Source organism: Centruroides sculpturatus, unplaced genomic scaffold, assembly GCF_000671375.1.
Source record: "Centruroides sculpturatus isolate CEXI.00-Female unplaced genomic scaffold, Cexi_2.0 scaffold985, whole genome shotgun sequence".
Taxonomy (NCBI): Eukaryota; Metazoa; Arthropoda; class Arachnida; order Scorpiones; family Buthidae; genus Centruroides; species Centruroides sculpturatus.
In genome coordinates this window covers 16,327-43,895 of record NW_019385384.1, presented here as the reverse complement: position 1 = coordinate 43,895, position 27,569 = coordinate 16,327, and the positions used below count along the sequence as shown (strand labels likewise).

The following is a 27,569-nucleotide window of genomic DNA, read 5'->3' as shown; positions in this document are numbered from 1 at the left end:
AGGTGGCGCTGTGTATGTAATCTTCCCGACTTGTTTGTAGGGTGGTCCGAAGCATGTTGGTACCTTTGTTCGTTAATGACTTCTTTGTAAGTAAAACAATTTATGGTATTCGCTATTTTTTACTGGAACGGAAAGGCTTAAATACTTCAATCACCTAATTTAAGTCATTTGCTACATTAAACTGTTTGATGACACACAATACCTAAATTATAGACGTGATCGTGTGTTCAAATTCAGCCTATCGGAATGCTAAGTGTAAAACACAAGAAGTGTGGGTAAGATTGCAGATGCGAATAACACTGTTGGGACCTCACCGGAACTGTAGAGCATGCCCATAAGTGCAAAAAAGTCAAAGGGACCATACCTCTAAATATGATCCTTCGCGAGATACACCCCCTCAAAATTAGCCTAAAGCCTACTTCCAGGTGCTAAAGGGAATCACGCCGAGCTTATCTCGTGTTTAGCAGTCAATACAGCACTATGATAAGACATCCTAACAATATTTATAGGCAAATAACAAAGTAAAGACTGATAGTGAGATATTCGCCTCCGAACGTGGTGGAATCTTATGGCGGCACTTCCGGTCGCCATCTTGCTTGCGGACGTCACTCTTGCAAATAAGTAAGGCTTCGTTCTGCCGACGACAACGAGAAAAATCGATGATTTTATCGTTCCTCTTTCTCTGTAAAACGTTCACACAGTCGTTATTGTTGGTCTTTCGTCTTTCCAAACGGGACATTCCAGTTTTCAACGCTGATCTCAACGTTCGTTAAAAATCGTTCCTGTTTTCAATGTTGAAGTGGCGCTGTTGTCAGCGTTGTCTCAACACACTTGGCACTCAACATACATGTCGATTGCTACGTTCCAATGAATTGTGGGTAATTGGTGCGACATTTGAATGGAATCCACCTTGCTGAGAATGGAATTATGGGAACTAAGCACTTAGTACTAAGGCGCTAGATAACCCAGGTATGCTCATCCGTCATGTTGGTCCTTAGAAAGCAGACGACTCTCGTAGAAGTTCAATAGAAGAGACACGAAAATAATCATAAATTCAACTGTATCTTAAGATTTTGCAAGGTCGAAATGATAAACTTTGCCAAAATTTAGTTCAACTAGTTATAAAATACAGCTAAATTTAAAAATCTTGGAATATGACGTCAAAAGGACCAATATGGCTGCACACGTGACGGAAGCGTATGAGCATACCTGGGTAATCTAGCGCCTTACTTAGTACTAGAGTGGGAACGTCGTTGGTGACGTCAAATTGTTGACTTCGACACTCAATAATCGCATTGAAAATCGGAATGTCCCGAAAGCTAGCCAAGATTCAAAATTTGTCATCCTCGTTATGAATTGACCAATCAACGCAAACTTCCCACAATTCTTTGAACAAGATGGAGGAACCAAAGAAAAAGGTTCTACGAAGCTTAATAAATACTCAAGTATTTGGAGACATAAAAAAATTTATCACTTTTTCTCTCAGTACGAATGGCTATGATTATCGTTGACGTTTGGATATTTTCCTTTAACAAAAGTAATAAATACCTCTGTTGGAGTTGAAGAATTTACGTATCTAATTTTAAAACAGACGAGTCCAGTCTAGAAGCATACAAAGCCACAGAATGACATTAAGCCTAATGTACGTTGTGCATGGTTTATGACGAAAACTAATGAACAATGTGAAAGCTATGAAAATGACAAAAGACAATTTGTCTTCTGCAATACATTTCTAGTCTAGTCTTGTCTTCAATTATAATAGCACTATAACGGCTTTTTCTTTTTTGCTAGCAAATAAGTCTAGCAAAAAAGGAAAAGCCGTTTTTCGTTATAGTTTGGGATCTGTGGTTGTTGTTGTCGGTAGTGTGAATGCAGCTTTATGTTATAGGTACTGTGATCAATGCCTGTAAAAAGTAATAAATGCATTAACTTCTACTGGCCAATAACAGTTTTTATCTTGAACCAGTATTACTACCAATTCTCCATTCTCCATGTCATCAAGGTGAGTGATAGCAAGCCTTGACTGATGCTCTATGTGTAGGTGTGTACTTCAGTGTGAGTGATAGTGAGCACCTTGGTGCCAGGATGGAGCGAGCCCTCACATTTTCTAAAATTATAAGATTAAATACTCCACAGACAGTCAACTGGACTACTCAAAGCTGGCATAGTCATGTGGGCTAAATAGTTAAATGTGAGTCTTAATGGGGTGCGTGGCACAGCTTGTGATTACATGCAGTTGATTTCAGGGGACTATATCTTGCAATTGGTCACATGTAGAGGTTTCTTTGACTTTTTTGCTCCTATGGACATGCTATACAGCTCTGTTAAGGTCTCAACATCATTGTTCCTGTCTGCAATTGTACCAAGGTGTGTCTATGTAACATGAAGCATATTTTTTAACTTAATATATGAAACTATGCTTCTCAGAAATGTTATGAAATAGATATTGATACCAATAATAAACGAGCAACAGATAAATCAAATGGAGAATAACAAACTTCACTTGTTACTATGTAAACTGAAGGAGGATTATATTACTGTGCTGGAGAAAAACAAAACATTGCAGTAAATAATGGACCTTTCTCTTGTAGTTATATTACATCAGATAATAGGCTGAAGATATATACAGAAAGCTGAAAACAATAAAAGTGTTCCATCAAATTTTTCTCCTCCCACCAAACCCAGAAAATGAATCTAATTCAAACTAAATAATGAGGACATTCAGAAGAAATTCACAATGAAACCAGATTTACAGACTAAAGAATGCTTTATGCAGTAAAGATACATCTGACAACTTGAAAGCTGTATGTTTCTGAATAACAAAAAGAATGAGTTAGATCAATGAATGATGCCAGTTTGTGAAGTATCAGAAATAATTTCCAAATCTGGAAATAATTAACTCTATAAAACATTTCATTCCAGAAAACGTCAACCTCTCTTGATAAATAATGTCAGTAAAAAATTCTCAGTTTGAGTGTTTAACATTTTTGGTCCAAAATAAAGGAATAAAATAACTGTTAAGTGGATAAATCTGAATTCATTTCCACTTATTGATAAGCAGAAAAAGTTTGAAAATAGTTGGATTTCTTATGTCAGTCCGGATATCAGATGTATGATAAACAAACAAAAACATTACATGGGCTTAAAATCCAGTGTTGGATTTCCTATCAGTAATCCAATGCTATAAATGTAGAAAATTTTGTCGTTTTACCAAAAATGTACCCCAACAAAACCTGGCTGCATTCACTGTGCAGATAAAACATATTACTATAAACATTGCATAAGGAAAAATGATCATACAGTTATAACATGTATTAACTGTCTTAGATGAATCATGAATCATAAATGGAAAGAAGACAACATCCAAATAAATCACCGTGAAAAGAATCAAAACTCTGTATTCCAGAATTAAAACAAAACTTATCACATTAATCGATTTATGACACACATAATATCACCAGTCTATTGGTCCTACAAGTAAATATGCAACATGCTAAGACTTCCATATACAGTCTTGTACAACTTGTGTATAAAACCAAAGTGGTTATTCTACTACTACTCTTCTACTCTAAGAGAGCTCTGTGGTTTGGGAATGATATTATAGTAAAATTTACAGTTTTATGCCTGAATTTTTGGCCACACAAACCTTACGATGATTGTATTCTACAAATCATAGGGATATTGGCACTATATATTTGGTTTTGGGGATTTTGGCTTCTTCCTTGATTCTACACCTTGTAGGATAAAATAGTTGGCTTCATCCAATACTGGAAAATCTTTTGTGCAAATTATAGAATTTTCTTGGCATGTGTAATTCTATGTTTACATATCACTATAATGGCAGTGCCTTTTGTTGCACTGAATAACTGATGTGAAATAATCATAGTTTAATTTGACTCCAAAATATTCATTTCCTCAGCATACTGCACTCACTCTCCCATTTATTCATATCATTAATACAATATTTGCTATCCTAGATAGTAAAAAGCTAATAATAAGTACTGATTCTAACTTCAGCAGCATAAAATATGACAGACAATAAAACGAGAGGGGCAGTAGATTTTGTACATTTATGTATTAGAATGTATATAGCATAATTTGAATCTGGCCCATCTTTTCATTCCATGCAAGGAGAAAGTTGATGTAATGCTTGATGGGGTCAATGGTAATGCATTAATTGACAACTGCAGTCATGTTAGTAAGAAATTTGCTCTGATCACAGTACTTTCTTTTTTGATATTACTCTTCCTGGTAAACATCTGATTGACCACACCTCAGACTACAAAAAGACAAACTGAAACGTCTTCAAAGACTGTCGCTCTGAGGAACTCTGATCTTTAAAACTTAACATTTTTACAATCCATATGCCATAGATATTTATAATTGAAAAAGATCCTAAAAGCCACAGCAGATGAAGCCATTCTGGCAAAACTGACTGGCATTAAAATGTATTCCTGGCAGATACTAGAACTAACCTCTATAAGAAAACATCAACAGTTTGAGAAGATGCTAACAACTGCAGAACAACCTAGACTTATTCTGCTCTTCCAGACAAAATATAAGACTGCCATAAAGACCAAAAACAAACAGTTAGTGCAAGCCTAAACCACATCTGGAAGAAGTACTGTTCCAATACCTGTGAGAATACTCTATAAAATCTTAGCAAGAAATACATCACTACAGCCCCATCAACAACTACGAAACCAACATTACATCCCCTTCAGATTCCATTGATTTCAATGCCTGTTACATTAATATCTCAGGAAAATGTGGACACATATAATATACCTTCAGAAATCTCTGAAAAATGAATAAATTAAGATCTGCTACCTGCTAGTGTTTTTCTAGTTATCACAAAAGTTGAACTGCATGAAAATATATACTCTGCACAAAGCCCTAGTATTAGAGAGACTAAACATCATCCTCCTGCAAATAACTTATAAAATAGAAATTACCTTCTAAAGATATGTAACACCTGTTGAAAGTTTCCTATTTTCCTGAATGCTAGAAGGTAACCAAAGTCATTCCACTTAAGATGGAAACCAATCCAACAAATTCCATTAAATCAGCCTTCTTCCAGTTTTGGTAAAGTTCTAAAACAAGTTACCTGAAGGCTTAATTGGAGTATTCACAGATTGAGCTGGATCTCAACTAACTAATTTGTTTCTATTCAAAATAAATCAGCAGAGGAGCAATATTCAGAAACTTTATTGAAGTTAACTTTGAAGAAAATCTTTTCACTCCAGCAATTTTCTTGGATTTTAAAAGTGCCATTGACAATGAGAACTGGCTTTGGACAAGTAAAGGAACATAAGTATCTAGGTATCTCCTTTTATACAAAACTGAATTTCAGTTTATGCATTGACTATATCTTGGGTGAAGCCAAATTAATTAGCAATAAGCTATCAAGATGTCTACAAACAGCCATGCAACCAATGGTCTTGTTCTGTATCATCTTGGAATGAGTCTTTGACCAAAAACGTATATCACAAAATTTCTTGAGATTTAAATACAGGAGGATTTGCACAAGCTACACATCATCTACTGATGTTCTCTTAGTTGTAGCTAATTGATTCCATGATCAATATTTTCAAGTCATCTTAACATACTATCAGAAAAAGTTGTATTAACGAAAATAGTGCAGACTACTTCAATAGATCTACTTCCCTCAATGATATAATATCCAGTGCAACTAATTTAACATACTCCTGAAGGACAAGTATTTTCCTGGATAAAACCTCTACTGCAAATAGTGATAACTTCATCTGTACTGATGTCTGTAAACAGAAGAATCTCACTGGTTTACTTTTTATTCATTATCATTTTTTTTAATCTCTTCAAAATGTATATAACTTTCCTATTCATCTTTATAAATATTTTCTAAATGACCTTGAAACTGTTCAATATTAACTTTCTCTATTTTTACTAAAATTCTAATTATCAACTTTCAAGATACCTATTTTCAATTTTATAATCAAGTTCGAATTAAACAATATATAAGCTTTAGCATTTGCTCAGTTTCTCACTCTTTTGATATTATTTCCTCTATCAAGAACAGTTAAGCAACATGTCTGTTGAAGGTAAGTATTTTATTGTTAAAATTTAATATTTTTGTTGTTTTAATTTTAGGATTTTTTTTATTTGAATATAAAAAAGAACGTTAAGAGAAGAGGATACACACCAAAAAGTAACAAGAAAAATGAATTTAAAAAAATCAAACCACGAATTACATTCAACTTTAGATAAAAACTCATATATATATAGTTAAAATCAATGGTGATCAAATTATGAAGGGATGGAGTTTGAAAGTAATGTGCCTCTCTGACAAGATTGAAAGGAACCTATCCTTTGAATAAATACAGCATTAATGTAAAAGAATTTAAATATTTTAAAAAAGAGTATATCTCCCAATATGATCCATGAATGCATTGAATGCAATGGAAGAACATTTGGATGGACACATGAATATTTAATTTCACTTTACTGGATAATTTGTGTAAGATTTTTTTTACATTTATATTACAGAAAAAGCTTTTAAAAGTTATATTAAAACTTTGAGCTTTAATTACAGATTATATGTGATGAACACATGCTGTTTGTTAGCCAACATGGTTGCCTTTGTTCTTTTTGATTGTTAGATAATTTATTTGTATAGTGTATAAATATATTTGGAGATCATAACTGTTGTTTGACAAATTAAAGAAAGCGTAATTATGCCCTAAATGCCACCAATTTGTATCCGATCGGGTCGCACGAGTTCGCCGGTATATATGCCAGCCTATATACCGCAAGGAGTCAGACTTCCCAACGTATATACCGGCGGACTCATGCGACCCGATCGGATACAAAGAGTAATTATTTTTTATAAAACCAATAAGGTCAATATTATAAACAAAATAATGATGTGATAAGTCCTTTGTGGTTCCAAAACTTAGCACTCGTTCAATTATTGAATAGCAAGATTTTTTCTTCTATTCATGCAGAGTATATCTCTCAATATGATCCATGAAAAATTAAGAAATATGTTTGATATAATTTTAGAGTTTATTGATCAGTATATAAAATAGAAATCTGGATGATTAATTATGGTATAATTTTAGAGATTATATTTTAGATGTTTATTCAGGAATATATAAAAATGAAACTAGTGGTTGTGGTGGTATTATTATTCTAAAACATGTAATTAAGTTAATAAGCATTGTTTATTAAAAATACTATTTACAAACTATAGTAAACTAAAAAAATTATCTTCATATCTTGTTCTTGTCGACAGCTCGAACACAACAGGAATTTTTTTAACATTTTTGCGTATTCAAGCAATAAACGTTGGCTCCCATAAAGACTGCTTCTTTTTTTAGTTTCTTTTAGTTTGTGAATATGCTTTAATATTTATTACTGTTCCAGCTGTTCCATTTATTACTATATTTTTATTGTGATAAATATTGTTTCCTATTTTGTGTGTTCATCTCAACACTAAGAACAAAAGTTTAATTTATTGTCTTAAAAGTATTTTAATATATATTCTTTAAACTTTCCTGTTAATGTTTAAAAATTAACTGTTTAATAATTGATGTATTCGGATATGTAAAATTGTTACTCATTTGCATAAGTAAATATAAGTTTTGAAATGAAATTACTTTATTACTATGTAAATTATATTATTTCTTAATTAGAAATTTTGACTAATTGTTAGAAAAATCTGTAAAAAATAGTTTTTTAAAGTCAAAATATATTGAGAGAATATCTAAAATCATTCAATCATGTACAGTACTCCAAGTAGTGGAGAAGCAATTGCCGAATTTCATTTTAATTAAAATTCATTATTTTATCTATTAGAATAATAGATCATGGCTGTTAATAGATAACCCTTTATATCCAGAAACTGATGATGAAAATTAGTCGAATAATTATATTTTCATAGATGCAAATAATCTTTATGGATTTGTAATGACTTCTTATAATTTATAAACTATTGTGAGAATAGATCAACATTGTAGATATTTATATCATAGGACTTTTCAAATTATAAATCATAACCTTATAATTTTTAAAACAAAAAAAAACTAACTAATATTTAGATAAATTTATTTATATTTGCATTTGTGTATTAGAATTAAGCAAATTACATACGTATAAAATATATTTTAGAAAATATTTAAAAATAAGTATAATAAGAATGTACATTTATTATAAACAAGCACAGATTCATTAACACTTGTAATTTACACAAATTGTTTGAAGATTGTAAATCATTTCCTAATATCTCTGATTTTAGCAACTATTCATTGTATATGAAAATGCTTTGTAACTATAATTCTTATACTCATTGCAAAAAATAAACTATAAAAATTTTTACTTTACATTGAATTAGTGTTTATGTATATAATGGCATATACATTATTACTTTGCAACATTTATAGCATCTGATATATAAAGTTTTGTTTTTTTATTTTTAGATTGTTTCTGGAACACACTCCATTTTCTTCTTTAGATGACATAGATACTGGAAGAAATGCTTTCCTCAACTGATGTTTATTTGGTGTATTTGAAGATATCACTGGTTCTGTATAGTTATATTTAATTTTAATTCATGCTAAGATGATCAACATTTCATTACAAATGCTATACAGATCAGTTGCAAGTCATCAGCTGAAATTATGTTTTTGGCTTCATCAGATATTTCACAACTTTTTAATCTTAAAAATAGAAGAAATAGACAATTTTCTGTAATTTAATGACAAATTATGTTAATAATAAAATGTAAATGAATCTGTCAGATGCAATTTTTTTTCTGTGTATAAATAGATATTTTGTTGAAAAAAATACGGAAATTTAAAATGTATAATTTTACGTGTTACATCGTGCCACTTTCTATTTTTTAAATTGACAATTCTGTTACATAGAAGTCATCCTTGAAGTATTGAATAGTTACAATAAAAATATACTATATAAAGTATATTTTTATTGTAACTATTCAGTTGAGATGAGTGAACACTTAGGAAGAAATCAAAGGAATTGAAAGTGTTAGTGTTTTCTTCATGTGAATTTCTTTCATACTTAAAAACTTTTCTAAAATTTATGACAGAATCCTGTTCTTTAACATCTTTTATACAGGTTTAAAATTCACTGGTATTTTCTTCTTGAATTAATTAACCTGCGTGTACTCGTTTCTAAAGATGTCTATGACTGTGGTGTGTTTTCAAGTCTTTACTTTAAACTTCAGATACCAAAACATTTGCTTGTTTCTGTTTCATTGTTTTGAACTATAACTGCCTATAGGAAGAGAACTGTAGAAGAGAGAAGAGAGACATTTTTGTTTCCATTCTATCAATGTATGAACTGGATCCTCTACTGAAACATCTGGAAACAGAAGAGGGATAAACAGATTAAGCTCTCTTCTAACAGTTTCAATTGTTGTAAGACGAGGATGAAAAAAATTTCATAAAATGTTTGAGCACATTTCATTTCAATGAATTTCTTATATCTTGCAAAATGCTGTTTCCATTTTTATTGTTACACAGTATATATTTGTGTGTAGGACAAGATGAATAAAAGTGTATGGAATTCTCATCCACAGAAACAGGTTAGTCTTTTCAACATCTCTTTGACTGTCTTTTTGATTTCAATAATCTGCATGTTCAATTGTTTAAATTTAACATAATCATTTATAGTGTTGATTGAAGAGGAAAACTTATTGATGAATATATTGGGAAGAAAGAAGTAGGAAGAGGACTTCTGAAGAAGCAGAAGACAAGATTTTTTCAGTTATATTTCATTTTATATAAAATGAAATATGTTATTGATGTAAGAAGTGTTGAGTCCTTGATCTCTTGTCATTGATTCAAATTTCTTAAATTAGTCTACAGAAAATGTAAGTAAATTTTCTTTCTGCTTATCTGAATATATTTTTCAAGAAATATTTGAGTTTCATAACAGAATTAAAAATTATATAAAGTTTAAAATGTGAAAATGGAAGGGAATTATCTTTATAATATACACTGATTTTAAAAATTGTAGTTAAAACAAGTTTCAATACCATTGTATCAAGTTTGTTAATATGTATAAAGTTGAAATTTTATGGTGTTAGATGTATAAGAAAAGAATTTCTACAATTATTATTTTTAGTTTTTGAAATTAATTTTCTAGAAAATAATATTTTACATCATTGTCAATGTCATGTTTTATACAGAACTTTTTGTCATTGCAGATTCATAATCCACCAATAAAGAGCATTTGTGTTTAATAAATGAAAAATTGTTTCAGGAAAAGTCAAGAATTAAAGGATGTGTTTAACTTCTTTTGTTTACAGAAGACTGAAATTTTCTTATATCATAAGAAATGACATAAGAAAGTTTGAAAGAAGAAAATATATTTCATGCAAATGAAGAGAAAAACAAAATTAAATGAAGATATTTTAAAAATCATGCTTAATTTAAATTGTTTAAGAAAAATATTGTGATAGAATTTATGAATGTTGGTTTATTTCTGAACACTTTGGTAAGCACTTATTGTATATGATGCGGTGAAATTATTCGAGACGGTTGTAGCTTTTAAAGTTTAGTTAAAGGAAAGTTATTAGAAAAATGCATATAATTTTCTATCTGCCCACAAGTTTAACATTAATTTAAAAATAGTTTGGTTAAATTTAGATATTTATATATTTGACTGATGATAAATTAAAGAGAGTTTTGGTCTCTGAAATTTCATCATAGTTACTGCTCATTGCAATTCCACAAACAACATACTTTATAGTTTACAGAAATTAAATGTATCTTGTTAAATTTAGATATTNATTTGACTGATGATAAATTAAAGAGAGTTTTGGTCTCTTTAATTTAAAAGTATCAAAAGCAATATCTAACATAGGTTTTGATATTTTTATTTCTCATATTTTGCAGGTTCCACAAATGAAAAGAACAGGAAATATCAATGTGACACTTGCCAGAAAGAATTTACATCAAAATATTACTTAAAACATCATCAGAAGTATCACACTGGAGAAGGTCTCTTGTGTTGCGAATTCTGTGATCGTCGATTCAACACTTCTGGCAATCTAATCAATCATGTCAAGATGCATACTGGAGAGCGGTCCTTTATCTGTCAATATTGCAAACAATGTTTTGCAAGAAAAGATAGTCTGATAAAACATCTTCGAACTCATACAGGGCTGAAACCTTACACTTGTGAGCATTGCGGACGAAGTTTTTCAGAAAGTGGATCTCTTAGAAATCATGTTCGTACTCACACAGGGGAGAAGCCTTACACTTGTGAGTATTGCAAACGAACTTTTAGACGAAAAACTACTCTAGTACAACATCTTCGTCTTCACACTGGAGAGAAGCCGTACTCTTGCAACTATTGTTCAAAAAAATTCCATTCTAAAGCTCCTTTAAATCATCATATTATTACACATCATGAAAATTAGTTCGTTGAATGATATCATTTATGAAGCAGAATGTGAATAACAAACAGGGATCCAAATAATTAAATCATTGTGTTGATTTCAAAAAATATTTGATATTCGTATTTAGTGTTTATTCAACATAAATAATGAATTTTTGTAGTTTTAATTTTCTTGATTTTTCAATTTTTACATTTTATATAAACATTTGATTTTATGGATGTAAACTGGAAATGTTTTGTCAGATTATTTTTGAATAAATGGTAGGTTAATGGTTTTATTTGTAATTTTTATTTAGGACAATTTTTCCACCCTTTAAACAGGGAACAAAGTAATAAAACAAACTTCAAAATAAAATTCAGATAATTAAGTCTACAATACATAATAATGTTTAATATATAATACTCAATATAAAATGATTATTGGTGCATATACTTTCCATTTCAGATTGATTTGTAAGATCGGATCAGTCTTTGTCACGTGATACATATTGTTTGTCATTTGTTTTAGTTGGTGGAAAGGGTACAAGTAGGATCGTATTTACTCCATGAATGAAATTGATCACATAATGACAAAATGGGAGAGTGCACGCCATGCTTTCTTGCTGTACAATCTTGAAAATTGTCTCTTAATACTTATTTTTTCATCTCAGTTTATCAGATATTTTAATAATAATGTTTCTACTTACCATTTATAAGTTTTAAATACTTTTCATTTCAACAGTTAACATGGAGACACCATCTTTAATCTTTTTTATCTGATGCAAATGATCCTACCCTCCACTCAAATTGGTTTGATCGCGAGTCATTTGATCCTGTATGGTGTTTGTATACATGGATAGAGATTGATCAGATCACTACAGTTTGTACACACAATTTGAATAATCTTTGATCAGTTTGATAACAAAAGTATATGCACCCTTGACAAACAAAATCCAGTAACTAAGCTGTGATGACCTAGTGACATAATAATAAAGATACATGCTATTTTACTTTACACAAACCAAAACAACAATAAAAAAATAATAATAATAAAATTTACACCTACCTGGTAAAGTAAAAAAATTAAGTATTATGTAAAAAAGGTTAGCAACAGATCACAGCTGGTCAACACTAGATATCCTCCCACCTAGGTGTGTGCCGGAAAGTGTGAACTTGACATTACTAGTAGTAGTAATTCTTATGTATTTGTTAAAATATGTGGTCAAGATCTTCATGCAGATGTCATTTAGTTTTAGTTTCAGATAATTACTTTGTTGACATTATTACTTTTTAGTCTTGTTAGATGGATGTTTTCCTAGATGTTGAGAAATAGGGAACATTCATCCAAGTTGATGTATTATGGCCAGCTGGGGTAAGTGAGCCAACTGTTTTGTATTGTTATGTGATTCTGTTGGCATTCCATGTTATACTGTTCAGGGTTTGTCATGTTTTTTCTTTTTTTTTTTTTTAGTTGATGGTCATTTTATTGTCTTTCGGCTCTTGATGATGATTGCATTCATGGCATTTGGCTAGATTTTTGTCTATTTGGATAGAATGCTTTGGTGCTTGTCTATTGTTGCTCCACTTGGGTTTATAATGCTTATATCTTCTGTTGTCTCTCAGCAGGGATGGGTTTTGGTGTGTCTCCATCCATTTATCCACTTTCTGTTGCCTTGGGTAAGGATGACAATTGGCTTTTTGTTTATCTAAGGGGTTTGGACCTTGCTATAATATTTGTAGGTGCGCTATCATACATTGTATGATTTGATTTTTGTACTTTTATGGCGCATTTGATTTCTAGGAATTGTAGAGACAGCAGCATTATTTTGGATCACTGGAAGGTTCTAGTTACGTTTGGTTTGTGGCTCAAATGGTTTTAGATTGTTTTAATTTGTTGCTATAGGCATGATGTTTTGATGTGGCAATCTTCACTGCTTTACATGCTTCTGTGTTTGAACAGTTATGCCATCTTTAGTATAGTATTACATGTAGGGCTGTTATGTATGCTGTATGCCAGGCACTTGGGAGATGTGCTTGGGTGGTCTGTAGAGTGGTTTATTCATATTTGTTTTTTTTTTTATCTGGTTTAAGTTTTCATTGTGTTATTGTCCCTGTTGATTGCACTATTTAACCCTCTTATAGTGTGGCTTGATGTGCCTATATCTGTCACAGTTTAGGCATGGTCTAGATTGTTCATGGTATTATTTCATTCCATATGGTGATAAAAATATTCTGAGTCTCTCCAGGATATTAGTTACTACCATTGTTATTTTTATGATGTTGGACCTATATTTGAACCTAGTCACATTAAGTGAAGGTATCCTTGGTTATATATTTTCCGTACTTTATATTCTATAATAATGACTCACTTGATCCCTTGGTTAGAATTATTTTGACAGCCATGGCCATTTGTGTTTCATGGACAGTATCTCAGTAAGACATGATTGTTAAACTGTTATGCAGATTTTCCAGCCCACATTTTCTGGTGCAGATTGGTTATAGTGTTGAAATGTTTTGTAAAGCTTTGGTCCTGTAAGGTGAGTCTTTGGTTGCTGTCCATATTTTGCATTTGGGATTATTTAACTGGATGGACTACATTGTATGTGTATCTATTATAGTTCTTCAGTGTGTTATTTGTTACTCCACATCCAATAGTCTTTCAGATAGTCATCTTCATTGTTATCGATGATAGGGCTTACGTCCACAACCTTGGATGGAAGCCAGTTAATGGGAGGATTAGAGAATTTAAGGTTTTATGCCATATGGCTGTATGCCAGGTCATTATCCAGTGGACCCTTCAGAGTTTTTTCCATGAAGTATCATTGATGTGTGTGTACATTTGTGACAGTATAATTTCTTTGGTTTGACAGAGTCTTGTTTAACCTCCTGCTGAAATAAAATTCAAGATTTATAAAAATTAGAAATAAACAAAATACATTTAACATATTAATGAAAAAATAAGAAATTATATTTGAAAAATTACTCCAACAATCTGGATTTACCAAAACATGAAGTTTGGAAACTTCAACAAACCACTGTGTGAAAAGAAATTTTCAACTTAATTCATCACAAACAGGAACATTGAAGACCACTAAACTTCTTCAGAGAAAAAAATGAATCATCTTTAGGTTTAATTTTCTTTAAAAAATTTGAGAAAGTACAGGATTAGATATTTTTGGCATGATTAGTTTAAATGATAATTTTATCAACTAGTAAAAAATAATTAAAATTATCATTTCGACTAAACTCCCAATAAAAGAAGTCAGAAACGCCCAACAAAATCTCACAAATTAAAATCACCCTATTCTGTTGAAGAATATAAAAACAACCATAATAATGATGTAATGAAAAAAAATTATATTTCGGAACTTAGTTTTAATATAAAATTATAACGACTAGTGCCTTCTACTTTGAAAAAAAGGTTCCTATGCTGAAACGATATATATCAAGTCAACCAGTCAAGGTCAGCACGTCGCCTCCAGAGATATATCTGGAATATCGCGGGACAGGTAAATGGATTTTTTTTTCAAAATTCGATTTTGTACTACTACCTGTTTGTAGAGAGTGTCGCCATTTTGAGTCTGTCCTCTGAGTTCTCAAGTTTTTTTATGCGGGCATGATTTGGCCACCTAATACTCTGTGCCAAATTGCAACTCCTGACATGTACTCCATACCTCTAAGCTGGTCTCCCAACAAGCAATACGATTTTATAAACAAGACGTAGTCTTGTCAATAATTAATGAACATTGTTTATTAAGTGTGAAGATAATTATTGTTTTTTAAATTGTATTATTGCGCATATCTATCTATTCATTCAATAAATATTTTTAAAAATTCTTAACAATTTATTGCAAATGTTAAAAAATATTCCATCTGAAAAAAGAGTTCAACGATTCATACATTTGGATATAAAAAAGTCATTTAATTTGTCAGTAAATTTAAATTCAAAAAAGTTAATCTGTTGTATAAATCGCATTATTTTTAGAAATTTTAATCGTGTCGGAAAATTCCATAAAAGATGGCTTTCAAAGAGGACAGACATACTTTGAAAGAAGACGTAAAACCTAATCATAACTGAAAAAGTTAGTACGTAATCCTTTTTGCCATCCAACACAGAAGTAACAGTAAATTGGCTTGAAATTCTTTATAAAACGACATAAATAGATTATTAATAGAGAGGTTTCGGCCGACGTTTTCAACGTGAAAACGTGTACGTCGAACGTTCAGCGCCGCCGCCTTGTAAGCCAAGAAGTTTGACAATGGCGTTTGGAACGTCAGTGGAACATGGTCGACGTTCTAAACGCCATTGTCAAACTTCTAGGCTTACAAGATGGCGGCACTGAACGTTCGACCTACACGTTTCTGTGTTGAAAACGTCGGCCGCAACCTTTCTATTGAAAAATTAACACAAAATTGATCAAACACCGAACTTTTTATATACCAATTTTTATTGTGGTAGTAATGATAATCATTTTTTATTTGATATTAAAAAAAAATACTTCATAAAATTAATGTGACTATATGTAAATGCATTATTATTAGCTGATATATTTCAAAATTTTATAAAAATTAAGTTTAAAATAGTATATTTTATAATNAAAAATACCTCCAACAATCTGGATTTACCAAAACATGAAGTTTGGAAACTTCAACAAACCACTGTGTGAAAAGAAATTTTCAACTTAATTCATCACAAACAGGAACATTGAAGACCACTAAACTTCTTCAGAGAAAAAAATGAATCATCTTTAGGTTTAATTTTCTTTAAAAAATTTGAGAAAGTACAGGATTAGATATTTTTGGCATGATTAGTTTAAATGATAATTTTATCAACTAGTAAAAAATAATTAAAATTATCATTTCGACTAAACTCCCAATAAAAGAAGTCAGAAACGCCCAACAAAATCTCACAAATTAAAATCACCCTATTCTGTTGAAGAATATAAAAACAACCATAATAATGATGTAATGAAAAAAAATTATATTTCGGAACTTAGTTTTAATATAAAATTATAACTACTAGTGCCTTCTACTTTGAAAAAAAGGTTCCTATGCTGAAACGATATATATCGGGTCAACCAGTCAAGGTCAGCACGTCGCCTCCAGAGATATATCTGGAATATCGCGGGACAGGTAAATGGATTTTTTTTTCAAAATTCGATTTTGTACTACTACCTGTTTGTAGAGAGTGTCGCCATTTTGAGTCTGTCCTCTGAGTTCTCAAGTTTTTTTATGCGGGCATGATTTGGCCACCTAATACTCTGTGCCAAATTGCAACTCCTGACATGTACTCCATACCTCTAAGCTGGTCTCCCAACAGGCAATACGATTTTATAAACAAGACGTAGTCTTGTCAATAATTAATGAACATTGTTTATTAAGTGTGAAGATAATTATTGTTTTTAAATTGTATTATTGCGCATATCTATCTATTCATTCAATAAATATTTTAAAAAATTCTTAACAATTTATTGCAAATGTTAAAAATATTCCATCTGAAAAAATAAGAGTTTAACGGTTCATACATTTGGATATAAAAAAGTCATTTAAATTCAAAAAAGTTAATCTGTTGTATAAATCGCATTATTTTTAGAAATTTTAATCGTGTCGGAAAATTCCATAAAAGATGGCTTTCAAAGAGGACAGACATACTTTGAAAGAAGACGTAAAACCTAATCATAACTGAAAAAGTTAGTACGTAATCCTTTTCGCCATCCAACACAGAAGTAACAGTAAATTGGCTTGAAATTCTTTATAAAACGACATAAATAGATTATTAAGAGAGAGGTTGCGGCCGACGTTTTCAACGTGAAAACGTGTACGTCGAACGTACAGCGCTGCCGCCTTGTAAGCCATAAAGTTTGACAATGGCGTTTGTAACGTCAGTGGAACATGGTCAACGTTCTAAACGCCATTGTCAAACTTCTAGGCTTACAAGATGGCGGCACTGAACGTTCGACCTACACGTTTCTGTGTTGAAAACGTCGGCCGCAACCTTTCTATTGAAAAATTAACACAAAATTGATCAAACACCGAACTTTTTATATACCAATTTTTATTGTGGTGGTAATGATAATCATTTTTTATTTGATATTAAAAAAAAATACTTCATAAAATTAATGTGACTATATGTAAATGCATTATTATTAGCTGATATATTTCAAAATTTTATAAAAATTAAGTTTAAAATAGTATATTTTATAATCATTCCCCATTTAACACAATTTAATTTAAAATAGATATATAGTAATATATTCATTATAAATAAAAACTAATTTAATGTAAATTATTTTTATTTAAAAAAAAAATAATAATAGAAAATTGGGTTTGAAAGGGCAGGTGGCGCTGTCTACATAATCTTCGACTGCACTGTGTGTAACATTATGACACAAACCAATGTTGTATGTAGATCAATTTGTAATGTTTGGTAATTTTTAGTAGACTTTAATGGCTTAAATGATCCAAGAAGCTAATTTAAGTAACTTTTTTTCTACATTAAAGTGTTTGACGACTGGCACTACGTAAATTATACGTGATGGTGTGTATTGAAAGTAGGTTTATCACACTGTCACGAGGTGGACCTCATAAGATGTGTCCATGCAAGAGAAGGATTTTTGTAAGTGAATGCTCAAAAACGAGATGTAAATGGCATCAAAGAGATGATAACACTGATAATAAACGAGCGTTCATTAAATCAAAGTGAGAATAACAAACTTAACCTGTTACTATGTGAATTAAAGGAAGATTATGTTACTCTGCTACAGAAAAACACAGCATTACAGGAAATAATACAATTACAAAGGGAAGGTCTAAGTCACATAGGCTGAAAACATGTACAGAAAGCCTGAAACAATGTGAAAGTGTTCCATCAAAGTTTTCTTTTTCCATCAAATCAATCTATTTAAAACCAAATAAGGAAGTCCAAAACAAAAAAAAATTTATAATGAAACCATATCCACAGTAATGAAAGTTTTATAAAGTAAAGATGCATCTGACCAATTGAAAGCTATGTTCGTAAATAACAGAAACATAAAATTAGCAGTGATGAATGAATGGTTCCAATATGTGAACAAAATAGCTAATTTCTAAATCTGAAACTATTAATTAATCAATCTTGCACAACATTTCACTTTAGAAAATGTCAAACTTTTATGATGTTGGTAAAGTGTTCTCAGTTTGAGGTATTTAACTATGTTTTGGTGCAAAATAATAGAAGAAAATTTACTGTTAGGTCAAGCAGATAAACCTTATTTTTATTTATAAACAACAACTTTGAAAACAGTTGGATTGCTTGTGTCAGTTCAGACATCAGATACTGTATGATAAAAAATATCTACAGTCCTAAAATCAAACAAGATTTAAAGATTATTTGTAACAATATTTGGTATCAGATTTCCTATCAATAATCCAATGCTATAACTAGAAAATTTGGTCATTTTGCCAAAAACCTATTTTAGCAAATCTGCCTGCATTAACTGTGCAGATGAACACATTGCTATAAACACTACGTAAGGAAAAATGATCACACAGTTATAACATGCATGTAATTTTTATCCAACAAAAATGCACTAATTGTCTTGAATCAAAAAGATAAAAAAAAGAGACAACATATAAATAAATTACAAAATAAAAGATTTAAACTACTCCATGTATTCGAGTGTATATTTTCCATTCATCATTAAAGTTGAACTGCATGAATCTATATAGTCTGTAGATCTGAAGGAAGCTCAGGTATAGACAGACAAAGCATTATTTTCCTACAAAGAAACTATGAACTACTAGAAATTCTAAAGATATATAACTCGTTGAAAGTGCTCTTATTTTCTTGAATACTGGAAATTGACCAAAGTCATTCTACTTAAGAAAGGAGGAAGCTAATCCAACAAATTATGTTGAATTAGCCTTCTTGCAGTTTTGGATGAAGTTCTAGAAAAAGTTATCTTAAACAGACTTCATTGGATTATTCACAGATTGGGGTGGATCTCAACTAACCAATTTGGTTTTAGTGAAAATAAATCAGTAAAAGATAGTCTTCTGCTTCACAAACTTTATTGAAATCAGCTTCAAACAAAATCTCTTCATAGCAGCCATTTTCGTGGATTTTAAAATTGCCATTAACAATGAACAAGTGCTTTTGGATAAGTGAAGGAACATAAGTATCTAGGTATCTGTCTTGAAACAAAACTGAATTTTAATCCACATATTGAATATATCTTAAGTAAAGTCATATTAATTGGCAATCAGCTATCAAAATGTGCCATAAACAACTAGGGTTTAGACTAAGGCATGGAGATATATACTAAAAGGAGTCGTTCAACCAATATTCATATGTGCTGCCTCATCTCAGAGACTTGTCTTAAACAAAACAATGTATATATCAAAAATTTCTTCAGGTCTAAACATAGGAAAATTTACAAAATCTACACCATAGTATCCACTGCTTCTTAGTTGCAGCTAAGCTGACTCCATGGCCACTATTTTCAAAACAAGTCTTTTTAATATACCACAGTACTACTACTCAAATTGAAAATGTATAATTTTAATTTTAAAACATTTTTGGTCAATCTTCAGGACAGAAAGAAACAAATTTCAATTTAAAATCAAGAATGAAAGTTAGATTGTCCTCTGGAACAAGTTGATTTCAAATGTTAATGTTTGAGAGCAACACAAATTTAAATGCACGTGTTCCAAGACATTTCACATGCAATCCAATATATAGAAGTTTTCTTCTGTGTTTGATTTTTATGTACATTAAAATATAAACATATAAAAATAAAATAACACTAAAGGAAATAAAATACATAACTTGTAAACTTAACTGTATTGTTAACAAAAATGTATATAAGAACTAAATTAACACATAATACATGCACTATGTCAGACAAAAACTTATATGTATGCACAACTACATATCATAATATGTACAACAGTGTCTGTTACTCTCTGCAAGTTCTTTATCATCACAGTTTGTCATTTTGAACCCAAATCTACTAATGCCTTCCATGCAATTAATATCACATCACAGTCTTTATAATTGGTGGATTGCCCCCTCGAGAATGCTTTGTAGATTTGCCAAGTTTGTGTGTGTCTTATAAGGTTTTTATTCAGTACTTTAAGCTAATAAGATACACAGAAGCTTGGCAAATGTACAAAGTATTCTCGAGGGGGCAAGCTGCCAATTATAAAGACTGTGATGTGATATCAATTGCATGGAAGGCATTAATAGATTTGGGCTCAAGATGACAAACTGTGATGATAAATAATCTGCAGAGATATTGTGTGAATTATAATATGTAGTTGTGCATACATATAACTTTTTGTCTGGCATTGTGCATGTATTATGAGTTAATTTAGTTCTTATATACATTTTTGTCAGCAATACAGTTAAGTTTACAAGTTATGTATTTTATTTCCTTTAGTGTTATTTTATTTTTATTTTTATATGTTTATATTTTAATCTACGTAAAAATCTGACACATAGAAGTTTGACATGTGCATTTAAATTTTTCTCAAATGTTAACATTTGAAATCAACTTGTTCCAGAGCACAATCCAGCTTTCATTCTTGTTTTTAAGTTGAAATTTGTTTATTTCTGTACTGAAGGTCATTTAGGATGACCAAAAATGTTTGAAAATTAAAATTATACTTAATTTTAAAGATTTGAACAGCAGTACTGTGGTTTATGACAAGTGAAGTTTTCAGAAAAAATGTTCATCAGGAGAAGTTGTATTAACAAAATTAATACAGATTTGCTAAAAACTACCTCAATCATTTTTCTTCCCATTACCAATATATAATATCCACTATAATAAACCAACCGTATTTGTGGAATGGCCTAAATAAACCTGGATAAAACCTCTACTGCGCACACTGATATTTCCACTAATAGTTCACTGATAGCTCTGAAAAGAACCTTGTAGGTTTATTTTTTATTTGTTATTTTTTCACCTTGTTGAAAATTTATATAATATTTTCCTATTCATCTTTGTAAATATCTTCGTAAATATTTCGTAAATGACCGAAACTTTTGATTGAGACTGCCGAAAATTAACTTTATTTATACTAAAATATTAATTATCGACTTTGAAAATGACCTATTTTCGATTTTATAATCAAGTTCGAATTAAACAATATATAAGCTTTAACATTTTCTCAGTCTGTCGTTCTTTTGAAATTAATTCTTCTAAGAAGAACAATTAAGCAACATGTCTGCTGAAGGTAAGTATTTTATTATTAAAATTTAATATTTTTATTAAAATATATTAATGGTCATTAACTTAATTTTTGAACGTGATTTTGATTTCAATATAAATCAGAATGCTAGAAAATAGGACACAAACCAAAAAAAATAACAAGGAAAATTAATTTTCCTTGAACTTACTTCTAACAAACAATATTTGATTATCCATTTCCATGTGTTTATTTTTTATTTTAAATTATTTTATATTATTATCTAATGTAATTTTTAATTTTGTTTAAATAACATTGTGGAATGTATGAATTATTCCACTTTACAACTCAACAAAACTCCTTCCTCTTTGGAATGGCTTCTAACCCGAGGCAGCCCTGTAAATTGGACTGAAAATGCTTGTTGAAGTGTAAAGTGAATGCTGGAAATATATGAAAAGTGTGTTTGTATGATTTTAACCAAAAACATTCAGCTTTTTGAAGATACTGTAATTGTAACTGACAGTGATTATTCAAGAAATATTGGAGTATTAATACATAATTATAATAAAGATGATGATGCTATAAAAGCTGGAAGTGCAATTTCACAAATAACAATTGAAACAAACTGATATCCAATTTTTACAGAAAAATCTTTTCTGAATGATTCTCCACAAAATGATAAAGCATTTGGTAAATGAATTAAAACATTAGAAAATACTGCACTGAAGAAAAAATAATTAATGTATGTCTGAATTCACATTTTTATATGATCATGTATCATTATAACTATGAAAAACATCTTTTACAGTATTCATTGTAACATCAATAATTTTTATAAACGATATATTCAATTAATATTCACTGTACCTGAAAACACTTTGTATCTAGAATTATTATACTCATTGCAAAAAGTAAAATAAAATATCAAAAATTTTCTTTTGATATTGAAAAAGTTTTAAAGTATATTTTGGCATATACATTTTTGTTTTGCAGGGGCAGATCTACATAGGGACTAATAGGGCTTAAGCCCTGGACCCCCAAGTGTCAAGGGCCCACAAAAATTGAATTATCATCATAAATTTTTAATACTTTTTCATTAACAATGAGCACTTATTGTATAGTAAAAAACTAGTTAATATTAATAATATAATAGTTTAAAGTATTATTTGTTTTATTGTGATCAATGAATTTCTTAGTCTAACAAAAAAAAATGGGGCTCCATTGGAATTCAATAAGCACTAGGCCCCAAAAACCTAGATCCGCCCATTGCTTTGCATCATTTATCATATCTGATATGTCGTGTAAAGTTTTATTTATATTCTTAGATTGTTTCTGAACATTGTCTTCATTTTCTTCTTTACATGACTATATTTGACAGTTACAAATGGAAATATTTTTCTCAACTGCTAATTTTTGGTGCATTTGAAGACAACCACTTATCTGTGTAACTCTAGTTAATTCTAATTGATGGTCAGATGATCAACCTAGTTAATTCGTATTACTAAACAGATAAATTTCAATTCATTAACAGAAATTTTGTTTGGCTTCATCAAATATTTCACTACACTTTTCTGTTATTCAAAATCAAATTATGTTAATAATTATGTATAAATGTATTTTTATAAGAATAATAAACTTTATCAGCTGAATTATTGGCCATCATATTTTTATAAAATATATTTAATGTTAAATGTTTTATTCATGTATAAATAGATATTTTGTTTAAAAAAATATAGAAATTAAAAATTTCAAATTTTACCTGCTACATGGTGCCACTTATATTTTTTTAATTGGCAGTTCAGTTACATTGAAGCCAGCATTCAAGTACAGAAATGGTAAAGTATATTTTTATTCTAACTATTGAATGAATTGAGAGTTGTTTTCAGATAAGCGGAGACTTTTATGAAGAAATTGAAGTGTCATTTGGGTGTTTTCTTCATGTGAGTGGTGTTACTTTTTATGACGACGCCTTCATTCGGTTCATACTTCTTCATAACAGAAAAGATAACAGAAAACAACAATGAGTATGTTTAGTGTGAAATATCTTGCCCGCTGCTGATAACCTTTCTCTTCTGGTTAGAGAAAAGTTAACAGATATTCTACTTTTTCTCTGTCAGTTGTGCAATTTTTTGTTTATTTCAGCTCCAAGACTAATGATTAACAATAAAGATAATTATCTTCAATATGATTAGCATAAAATGTACAGATGATAAACTACATCATCTGTATATTTATGTTAATCATATCCAAATAGGTATTTTCTGAACATCTTTGCATATTTAAAACAATTAGATACAAAAACACACATTACTGACTTCCAGCAGTGGGTTTAATACAATGAAAATGTTTTCAACCCATTCATAGGTCTTCCTCAGAATCTATAGAGAAATGGAACAAAGTAACAAATCAAATACAAAACTAGCATTTTAAAATTAAAAGAGAACAACTGAGGAAAGACTTATGAATATGTTGAAAACATTTTTATCATATTAAACCTGCTGCTGGAAGACAGTAGTAACGTGTGTTCTTGTATCTCATTGTCTCACATTTGCCTCAGCTCTCTTGTTCTTGAATTAATTAACTCACACATACTCTCATTTCTAAACACTTTTATGACTCGGGTTCACTTTCAATTTTTTATTATCAACTGTGGGTAGTGAAAACATATGCACAGTTGTCTTTCATTGTCTTGAACTATGGAGGCTTACAAGAAGAGAATAATGAAAATGAGAAGTGGGTGAACAGATTATGCTCTCTTCAAACAATTTTAATTGTTACAAGACATGAACAAAATGGGAGGATGAAAAAATTTGGTAAAATGTTGGAGTACACTTCCTATTGATGAATTTCTTCTACCTTGCAAAATGCCATTTTTGTTTCTGTTGTTGCACTTTCCTGTGTTGGAAAAAATAGAAGAATTATGGAATTTTCTCATCCACAGAAATAGGTTAGTCTTTTCGCCATCTCTGCCTGTTCTTCTGGTTTTGATAATCAATATATAATCAATATATAATTTGGATGTTCAAATTTTTAACTGTAACATAATGATTTATAGTGTTGATTGAAGAAGAAAATCTTGTTGATTATATTGGGAAGAAAAAAGTAGGAGGATGATTTTTTTAGAAGAAGTAGACGAGATTTCTCAGATAACATTCATTCTATATAAAAAGAAATGTTATGTAATTGAAGTATTTTAAGTCCTTGAGGTTTCTTCGTTGATTCAAGTTTCTTAAAAGAATCTAAAAGAAAATGTAAGTAGATTTTTACATCTTTCCCAAAGGTATTTTTAAATTCACATTTGAGTTTATGTAATTTTTAATGAAAGCTGCAATTAAAGCTTAAAATATGAAAATGGAAAGAAAGTATCTTCATTATATAATACCATAATGCTTGATCTACTTGATTTTAAAAATTGTAGATAAAATTATATAGAATATTATTTTATCATTAATGCCTGAAATTTCATATAACTATGTCTGCAGGTGTATAGGAACTCCTTCAGTAAAGCAGTGCATATTTATTTTGACTGATTACATACATAAACAAAAATAGATATAATTAAATGCTATGTTTTGGATCATTGAATTATCAATAGCGTTCCCATACATTTGCAACACAGGATTATGGAATTTTTGAGTATTATTTAATGTATAGTCAGTGATCCCAACAACAAAGGAATTATTTTATAAATTTAGTTAATATATATAAATATGTATGAAGCTGAAAATTTTTGGTGTAAAATGTAGAAGAAAGAACTTGTAGAAGTGTTAGTTTTTAGTTTTGAATTTAATTTAAGTTAGGAAATAATGTTTGATGTCTTTCTTGAATTATATTTCATACAGAATGTTTTGTTATTTGCAGATTAAGTATCCACCAATTAATAGCATTTCTGTATAACAGTTGAAGAAATGTTTCCAGGAAAATACAAGACTTGTAGAATGTATTTAACTTCTTTTGTTTACAGAAGACTAAGACCAAAGCCAGATGTAAGAAATAATATAAGGAAATATGAAAGAAGAAAACATATTTTATGCCTATGAAGAAAAACAGACAACTAAATGAAGAGATTTTTAAATATTTTTTGAAAAACATGCTTTACATAAATTATTTTAAGGAAAAAAATATAAATTTCATTAATTTGTGATAGTATTTATGCATGTTTGTAATATTTGTGAACACATTGGTAAGTAGTTATTGTATACAGTGCATTGAAATCATGCAAAAGGAGCTTGTAAACTTTAAATTTTAATTGAAGAAAAATTATGAGAAAATTGCAAATAATTTTCTATTTTCACACAAACGTTTAATAATACTTTAATGTGCTTAAATCTAGATATATGTTTGATTGACAATAGAGTTTCGATCTTTAGACATTAGTTGGATATTGCTATTTATCATATTTTACAGGTTTCACCAATCGTAAGAGAAAGGGAGGGAAATATCAATGTGAAACTTGCAACAAACAATTTATTTCGAAGTATGGATTTAAATATCACCAAAGAATTCACACTGGAGAAGGGCTGTTGAATTGTGAATTCTGTAATCGTCAGTTCAACCATACCAGCAGCTTACGTAACCACGTCAAGACTCACACTGGAGAGAAATCCTTCACCTGTGATCGGTGCATGCAAAGTTTTACACGTAAAGAATATCTGATAAAACATCTTCGAACTCATACAGGGGAAAAACCTTATACTTGTGACCATTGCAGTCGAAGTTTTTCAGAAAAAGGAACTCTGAGAAAACATATTCGAACTCACACAGGGGAGAAGCCATTTACTTGTGACTATTGCAAACAAAATTTTACCCGAAAATATACTCTGGTAGAACATCTTCGACTTCACACCGGAGAGAAGCCATACTCGTGTGATTATTGCTTTAAAAGATTCTGTTTTAAATCTAATTTAACTCATCATATTATTAAACATCATGATGATGAGAATGTTGAATAAAGATAGCAAAATGTGAAGTGACAAAAATGGATCAAAATATTAAGTCATTTCTTTGGGGAAAACATATTTGATGTTCGTATTTAGATTCTATTGAATATAAAAACAGTAAATGTTTAAAGTTTTAATTTTCTTGATTTGCAATTTTTACATTTTACATAAAGTGTTGCTTCAATGGACGTAAATTGGAAATATTTTGTAGAATTTTTTTTAAATAAATGGTAGTTTAATTAAAATGCTAAAAATATGTAATATCAGTGCTTGTGTGATTTACTTTCAAAGAGTACTACACCTATGTCCTCCCAACAATTTTGATGAATTTTTGCACAAAGGTAGTGTTTGATATGATGATACAATTAGGGTTGCCACCTTTTTAAAATCGCTGACCCGGACGGCAGGTGAGGTTTGTTTGAACAGAGGTTCCTGACGCATGCGTATATCATTTTGCAATGCGAAGAATAATTTGCAGTGCATGCTGATTCTAAATCAGTTACAGTTAGCGACTAGGGAGACTTGGATTGGAGTAACGCAAGTGACCTAGCTGTATTGGATATTGGAGGTGTATATGATTACGAATGAACAGTACAAGCAAAAAAAAGGTCGGCAGGTTGCGCGTCATATCCCCGGACAGCGAGTCGGATGGTAACACTATTCTGTGCTCATTTCAATCGGACTCCCCTGTCTTTAAGCCAATGTCTACCACACTAGTAATTCGGTACACAGGGGAAGAAATATATGCGACGGTTTGCATATAATTTTGTACATATTCATTTCAACTTGCGCAATCCGGAGAAATATTAATTAACCCGGGAGCCCGGAGATAACTCATTCAATCCCAGAATCTCCGTGTCAAACCCCGACAGGTGGCAACCTTAGATACAATCAACCAAATTGTTTCATTATGAGAGAGAGTTATCGAGATTTAAAAATTAAAATCCATCCATTCATCTCTGCCATTGGCTAACTTGTAGAGGCTCCATTCCACTACAAACAACTTTTTTGGCATTGTGTTTTTGTTTTGAATGATGAACTTTTACAAATGTAGGAATTGATAAGGTTTCCTGCTGA

General features: G+C 30.3%; 1 protein-coding gene and 1 long non-coding RNA gene across 2 annotated transcripts; one reads left to right on the top strand and one right to left on the bottom strand.

Moving 5' to 3' along the window:
* On the top strand, positions 1 to 26,880 carry LOC111638381 (zinc finger protein 271-like). Its single transcript, XM_023384083.1, has 4 exons — positions 1 to 10,497; positions 10,899 to 11,424; positions 23,350 to 23,387; positions 25,960 to 26,880. Exons 2-4 carry the CDS (start codon positions 11,072 to 11,074, stop codon positions 26,502 to 26,504), a joined length of 936 nt encoding a protein of 311 aa, XP_023239851.1. The 5' UTR covers positions 1 to 10,497; positions 10,899 to 11,071; the 3' UTR covers positions 26,505 to 26,880.
* On the bottom strand, positions 12,813 to 14,831 carry LOC111638387. Its single transcript, XR_002758858.1, has 2 exons — positions 14,385 to 14,831; positions 12,813 to 14,268 (listed from the first exon to the last, which is right to left on the bottom strand). It is a non-coding gene; the product is annotated as an uncharacterized LOC111638387 (long non-coding RNA).
* Positions 26,881 to 27,569: the final 689 nt, after the last annotated feature.